Source organism: Austrofundulus limnaeus, unplaced genomic scaffold (assembly GCF_001266775.1).
Source record: "Austrofundulus limnaeus strain Quisiro unplaced genomic scaffold, Austrofundulus_limnaeus-1.0 Scaffold123, whole genome shotgun sequence".
Taxonomy (NCBI): domain Eukaryota; kingdom Metazoa; phylum Chordata; class Actinopteri; order Cyprinodontiformes; family Rivulidae; genus Austrofundulus; species Austrofundulus limnaeus.
The window spans coordinates 1,460,205-1,467,183 of record NW_013952525.1 but is presented as its reverse complement, the minus strand read 5'-3'; the positions used below and the strand labels follow the sequence as shown (position 1 = coordinate 1,467,183).

The 6,979-nt window shown below is 40.0% G+C and overlaps 1 protein-coding gene across 1 annotated transcript in view; it reads right to left on the bottom strand.

Moving 5' to 3' along the window:
- ptk7b (protein tyrosine kinase 7b) overlaps positions 1 to 6,979 on the bottom strand; it is a gene marked incomplete at its 5' end in the record, with an annotated part of 96,466 nt that overhangs the window by 1,727 nt on the left and 87,760 nt on the right. Inside the window, 9 exon segments of the mRNA XM_014015146.1 lie at positions 259 to 437; positions 513 to 664; positions 2,301 to 2,381; positions 2,460 to 2,692; positions 2,798 to 2,956; positions 3,847 to 4,053; positions 5,817 to 5,944; positions 6,113 to 6,260; positions 6,398 to 6,547. Coding sequence (XP_013870600.1) covers positions 259 to 437; positions 513 to 664; positions 2,301 to 2,381; positions 2,460 to 2,692; positions 2,798 to 2,956; positions 3,847 to 4,053; positions 5,817 to 5,944; positions 6,113 to 6,260; positions 6,398 to 6,547 — 1,437 coding nt within the window.

Below are 6,979 nucleotides of genomic sequence, written 5' to 3'. Positions count from 1 at the left end.
CCTTCAGGGTGGATATAGCTCGCTAGCAGCCTCGCACCGAGGACCTATCCACGTCATCATTTACCCAGAATGCTTTGTGTGTAGATAAAATGGCTCCGTTTCGGTTAAAATATATATTTTTAAATGATAAAAACTAAACAGCCTGCAGTATTTTTACAGTCTTTATTTTACAGTAAAAATAAATGTTTATTAAATCAAGTCTATTGTTACAACTAATCATGGATCTTTAAAAAAAAACAGGAAGTAATGCCGGCTCACCTTCCAGCACCTCGTCGTCACTCAGAGCGCTGTACGGCATCTCTCCGTGGCTGAACACCTCCCACATCAACACGCCGAAGGCCCACACGTCCGACTTGGTGGAGAAGTCGTCCTCGAACACGGACTCTGTCGGCAGCCAGCGCAAAGGGATCCACGCCTGTCTGTAGTGGAAGTACTCGCTGTTTCCACACAAAGAAACAAACAGGAAGTCAGACTCGATGACTTCACTCAGATTAATAKCGAGGGTTTCAGACCTGTTGTAGACGTCCTTGCTGAGGCTGAGCGAGGACACCTTGACCCGTCTCTGGTTGTTGATCAGACAGTTTCGAGCAGCGAGGTCTTTGTGGACAAAGCGGTGGTTGGACAGATGCTCCATGCCACGGGCCACCTGGGCGCAGATGGACACCTGGAGGGAAGCAAGGACAACGTCAAGAGACAAATAAAAATGTGAAATGCATTTTTTAAGTTGAAAGCAGAAGCGGAGCCASAGGGGTGGCCGGGGTGGCAAATACCCCGCCCCCCTCCAGGTGCCACCCCGTAATAATTAACAAGCAGATGAGGATTTTATTTATCGTTCTCTGATACGACAGTACTGTACAAAATGTTCAGCTGTGTGTGTGTAAAAATGGCTGAATTATAGCCATTTGTAAAATTAGCATTAGCTAAATTGAGATGAATATTTTTTCGTCTGTACGTAACTTTGAACCTATCTCGTTGCGCAATTTTTGTGCTATTTRAACAATTCATARATCAAAACGTTCAGCTCATTCAGGACATTCCAGCTATGACTTTTGGTATTTCAGTAATTTGTACTTTTTAMCTATTTCACTTTTTCGGCCACATTTCTCCCACTGAAAATGAATGGAGTCGTTTATTACATCCTTAAAATCCTTCTAAATGTTTATAAATCTTTACAGCACCTTGCACCTTTTGTTCAGGTTCAGCTCTTTTTGACTTCCTTGTGCTAATTTTAGCATTTTTTTTGCTAATTTTAGCTTTTTTTTTTGCTAATTTTAGCTTTTTCCTGCTATTTCTTTGCTAAATTTTGACTTCTTTCTGCTATTCATCTGCTAAATTGTACTTTTAGCTTCTCTTTGCTAAATTGAGCTTTTTATTTTTCTTTCAGCTCATTTCAGCTGCAGTTTTAGCTACTGTTCAGCTGTTATTAGCTAAAATTAGTTTTTAAGCTAAATGTAAATTTTTGGGACCATTTCATCTTTTTCTGCTAAGTTTTGAAAACGTACTCCTTCTGCCTCTTTATGCTACATTCAGCATTTTCAGCTACATTTTAGCTGTTTTGATGCACATTTCAGCTGTTTTAGCTACTTGACAACAAATTGCAACTTTTTTGTACTTTCATTCTTTTTTCTGCTAATTTTGTTTTTTTACACCACTTTCACCATATTGTGTCTGCTAACTTTAGCTTCTTATTATGCTAATTTTAGCTACTAAAGCTAATTTACGCTATTCCTCTGCTAATTTTTGTTTTTTGTTATTCTTTCTGCTAATCTGAGTTTTTTATGCTTCTTTTGCTTTTCAAATTAACTTGCATTAAACTTTAGCTTTTAGCATTCACGCTAGCATTTTTACTGGAAATACAATTTCTCTAGTTTGGTACAGTATTAGCATCGGCGTTTGGCATGTGATCATTCTTAGCTAATCCACAACAAATTTCAACTCAATAAATCTTTCAATAGCTGAATTATAGCCTTTTAAAGTTAGCTGTGGCGGCCATCTTGAATTTTTGATTAGCATTTAGAATTTTGTAAGGATTGTTTTCAGCTACTTCTACACTAATCTATATCTCTGTGTGCCTTCAAATGGCTGAATAATTAGTTGCAACTCACATTTAGCAGCTATAATCACACAAACAAAATGAAAGTCATTTAGAATTAGCTGTGGCGGCCATCTTGAATTTTTAAATCCTTTTATTTGTAGGCACCCCTCAAAAAAAAAACACTGGCCACCCATTGCAAAACATCTAGATCCGCCCCCTGGTTTAGAGCTGGTAATAAAAACTAAAAGTACCACTCAGGACTTACTTTGGTCTTGGTGCTGATTGGTTGAGATTTTACTTTGTCATCTTTGCTTTTAGAAATTCTCAGGAACTGCTTCAGATCTCCCTGCCATGAAAAAACACGTTTTAAATCAGATAAAAGGCAGAATTAAAAACCCGTATGTTTGTGTTCRTGTATGATTACCAGGTCGTAGTACTCCAGGATCATGTAGTGTGGCTCCGCCTCCTTGCAGAGCCCCAGCAGCCGGACCACGTTGGGGTGGCTGAGCTTGGCGAACATCTCGGCTTCGCGGCGGAAGTCGAGCTGAAGCTGCTCGTCTCTGGACTGCAGGGTCTTCACCAGCACCACCGTCTCCGCGTCGCTCTCGTCCATCCCCTTCGCCTTGGACAGCAGCACCTCGCCGAACTCCCCCTTACCTGGTTTGTGAATCAAGCGCACGTCAAAAAAAAAATAAAATAAAATAAAACACAACCCACTTCCTGTTTCAGTCMAGCCTCTTGAAACCTGCGAGCTCATCGTACCTAAAGTGGTGATGGTTTGGAGGTTTGAGCGAGGGAAGTTGAGCTTGTCGTTGGCGCTGCTGTGGCGTTTCTCGGTCGTGGCGACAGAGCCCATGTTGGTGAGCGCCACCTCCTCCTGGATCTCGGCCGTGGTGTGGCCGTTTTGTTGCACAGCATCTCCTGAGAAGAACACGTGTTAAATGAGTCGGAGAAAACGTGACAAATCCAACACGCTTAACTGGATTTATAAAACCAGACTGCTGAAGCCCCGCCCATCATTACTTCTAATACTTTTTACGCACCGATTAACCTAATTACAAAACACTTCTGCATCTGTTAGATATTTTTACCTTTCTATTCATGCTGTAGACGTACATTTAGCACTGAATTTATTATTTAACTTTTTTAATTTCATGTACTCTATCCATTTCTGGATTCTTCTTGTTTTTGATTTACATATCTCTATCTTCATTAAACTTATTCGTTTTATCCCATTTATTTATTTAGGTTTGTAATAATTTTTTGTTTGCAATAAATATATTTGCAAACTAACATTACTACCCAAAAATCTCTGTTGGGAAAAAAAAAAAACAAAAAACAAAAAAACTGCACCAGTCTTAAGACCAGTGACAATTTGGTCTGTCTTGGTTTGTAATTTTTTGTTTGTTTTGAACTGTTGCACAATTGTTGATAAAGTTTGTCCTCATCAGTTGTAAAAAATAAAAATAAAAAAATTCAAAAAAACTTTTTAACTTTTTTATTGTGAATAAAATGTGAGTTTATCAGGTCTGTGAGTAATTTCATCCAGTTCTAATTAAAACTTTACTCGTTTTCTAGAACTGAGGTTGTTAATAAACATTATTAAGTATTTTAAAGGGAAGATTAATTAATAAATGAACAAATAAAAAACTAAATACAAAAGTTAATAGTGGCAGCAGTGTTTTGTGTCTCCATCCACAGAAGCTCCACATGATAAAATGATATAATTTCTTGTATGCAGTACCCAGAATCAACACAAGGTGGCAGCAGAGATCTTAAAGCGTTTCATAAAASCCCTCAGAGATTCAGACCGTTCAGACACTCCATCTCCGGCTCCTCTCCCTCCTGGCCCTTCTGCAGCCTCTTGGCYTTGCGTCTCTGCTTGCAGTAGAACATGAGTCCCAGAACCACGATGATGTAAGCCACGGCCGCCCCCACGGACAGGCCGATGGTCTGGATCATCTTGTAGGGGGCCCGGTCGTCTGGGTCATCCGACGGGTGGACATGCGCCGGTTTTTCTAACGGGGACAGACAGACCAGTACGGTCAGGTAAGAACAGATGATTGACACGATGAGCAGTTTTGATTATTTCACATGACAATGATCAGGTTTCTCTTTATTCTTTATCATTASAGTTTGTTCTGCATGGTTTTTGTCTCCCAACTCTTTCAACAATTCATACATCAAAACATTCGGCTCCTTCAGGACACTCCTATGACTCAAGGCATTTCAGCTATTTATACTTTTTTAGCTATTTCACTTTATCTAACGTTTTTCTCTCATTGAAAATGAATAAAACTACTTTCGACATCCTTAAAATTCTTCAAAATGTTTTCATGTGATCAAATGTGTTCAAATTTTTTAGCTTCCTTGCATTAATTTTAGCTTCTTTTTTTGACAGTTTTAGCTTTTTTCAGCTATCATTTTGCTCCTCTCTGCCTTTCTTCTTCCAAGTTCTACTATTTAGTGCTTTTTTGCTTCTTTCAGCTGTTTTCTGCAATTCTGGCTACTGTTTAGCTGTTTTTTTTTGTTGTTGTTGCTAAATTTAGCRTTTTCAAGGTAAATTCACATTTTGGTGGTCATTTAAGCTTCTTTCTATTTAATTCAGCAAACATGTCTTTCTTTTTGCTAATTTGAGCTTTTTCAAGTACATATTTGCTAGTTTTCTGCTAAMTTTAGCTGTTTTAGCTAATTTTCAACAGATTGCAATTTTTTTACCCCTTTTTAGGGGTTTCTGCTAATTTGAAGTTCTTGGAACTCCTTTCACAACTGTTTGTAATTTCAACTTGTTTCTGATACTTTTGGCTTCCTTTTGCTAATTTTAGCTACTTTTAGCCTTGTCAAACCTTTGTTAGCTAATTTCATCRGTTTTGTGCACAGTCCAGTTATTTCACCTTCAGCTGAATCAGATTTGAAAATATTGAGGTAAATCTTGGTGGGGTTGTAGCCGAAAGTGATTCTTATCACARGCTTAAAGCTAATTAGCGTGTCAACATGGCTAACAAAGCTAATACAATTTCAGCTTTATAAATTTGTTTAAATATTTCTTTTGTTTCTTGTTCTGTTTTTATGATAGTTTTTTTTTTTTGCTTTTTAAGCTGTTTTTTGCCAATAGTTACTATTTTCTGCAAGTTTTTGTTAAATTTTAGCTCTTTGACACATTTTTGCAGATTTTCTACAGATTTTTCATGTTTCTTTTAGTAAAAGTCAGCTCATTTATCTCACAATAAAAGTTTACTGTTAAACCTTTTCACCTTGAAGCATTTAAACTGTTATTTTTGCATGAAATGCATCTTAAGTTGATTTAATTTCTATTCTTGTTCAAGCAAAAGTTTAAAATATGTGAGTAATTTCTAAACTGCTTTAATTATGTGTCGTTCAGAAAGAAACCCCCCAGCCTCTCCTCTGTTTTACAGACGCAGGTTTGGATCACGGTACTGGTCTGGTTTTTGTCATGCAAACCCCCCGACAAGCTCCAACAAACATCCAAACTGGTTGTTTTTCCTCAGAGRTGAGCTGAAACACGGTCCTCCTCCTGCTGTGGGAGGAAACAGGTTCATGTGAGGCGATGAAGGTAGTTTTAATGTTTTCAGAGCAGCAGCCTCAGAGCAGGAAGCTTTATTACATCTCAGTGTTCGCCCGCTGCCTTTACCCCCGACGACCGCGTCAGAGACGAGGCCGCCGTTATTAACCTGTCGGTGTGGTGATGGACAGAGGTGTGGAGGTTTAATTAATGTGTTTGTGTGTGTCGTGTGTGTGTGTGTAGACCAGTTTAACTCACCCACGACGTACAGCTGAGCCACGCGGTCTTTGATGCTGCAGCTGTTTCCTGCCACACAGGTGTACCTGCCCGTGTCGTCTGTGGTGACGTCGTTGATGATCAAAGAGCCGTTTGGCATCTTGTGGTACCTGAAGAGCCGACAGAGAAAACACGGTTTTACAGAGACGTCAAGTACTGAAGTACAAATACTTTGTTTTGCTTATTTATACTTTACTGGAGTATTTAATGTTCAGACAGCCTTTTACTTCTGCTTCGTTTTATATGCAAATATCATCCATCCCTCCCTCCATCTTTACCTCCTGTTCTTACTGATGTCCAGAGCCTTGTCTTTAACCATCCAGTGGATGTGAGGCCCGGGGTCTCCGGTGGCCTGGCAGTGCAGGACGGCTGTGTGTCCCTGGTACACCGTGGTGTTTTCAGGCTCCACCTTGAAGCGGATATAAACTGCACAGATAAAAAGAAAAAAAACTCAGACTCAGGGTTTGTGATTAGAAAATGCACATTAAACTTAACGAGAGTGAAACTCCTCCCCCCTCCTGCAGGTCACTTCCTGTCCCCTGAAGYACAGCTGAGAGGTTTACCTGCCACYGTGAGCGACACCAGAGCTCTGATCTCCCCCTGCAGGCTGTTGGAGGCGATGCAGGTATAGTTGCCAGCGTCGCTGCGGGTCACTTTGGTGAAATGAAGCTGGCCGTTCCTCTGCTCTATGTGGGGGGGCAGCTCCCCTCCATCTGAGGGGGAGAAAGAGACATGGGGCCAGAGGAGGTCAGGAGGAGGTCACAACGTTCAGTGTGGTTAAAAGAAACGAGGCGATGAAGGAGGAGGAAGTTTTAAAATAAGGTCATGTTCTGATGAGAGATTGAACTGTTAGCATTAGCTTCTGTAGCATCTTGTTATCCAGAGTGTAGCTCTGCTGAATCWTGCTAATGCTAATGCTAATTTAACACAAATTATTACGTTACAAGATGGTTTCCTCTGATTTATCTCATATTTACACAAAAAATAATAAAAATAATCCATCCATCTCTCCATCTCTCCATCCATCCATCTCTCCATCCATCCATCCATCCGTCCACCATCCATCCATCCATCCATCCACCATCAATCCATCCATCCATCCATCCATCCACCATCAATCCATCCATCCATCCATCCATCCATCC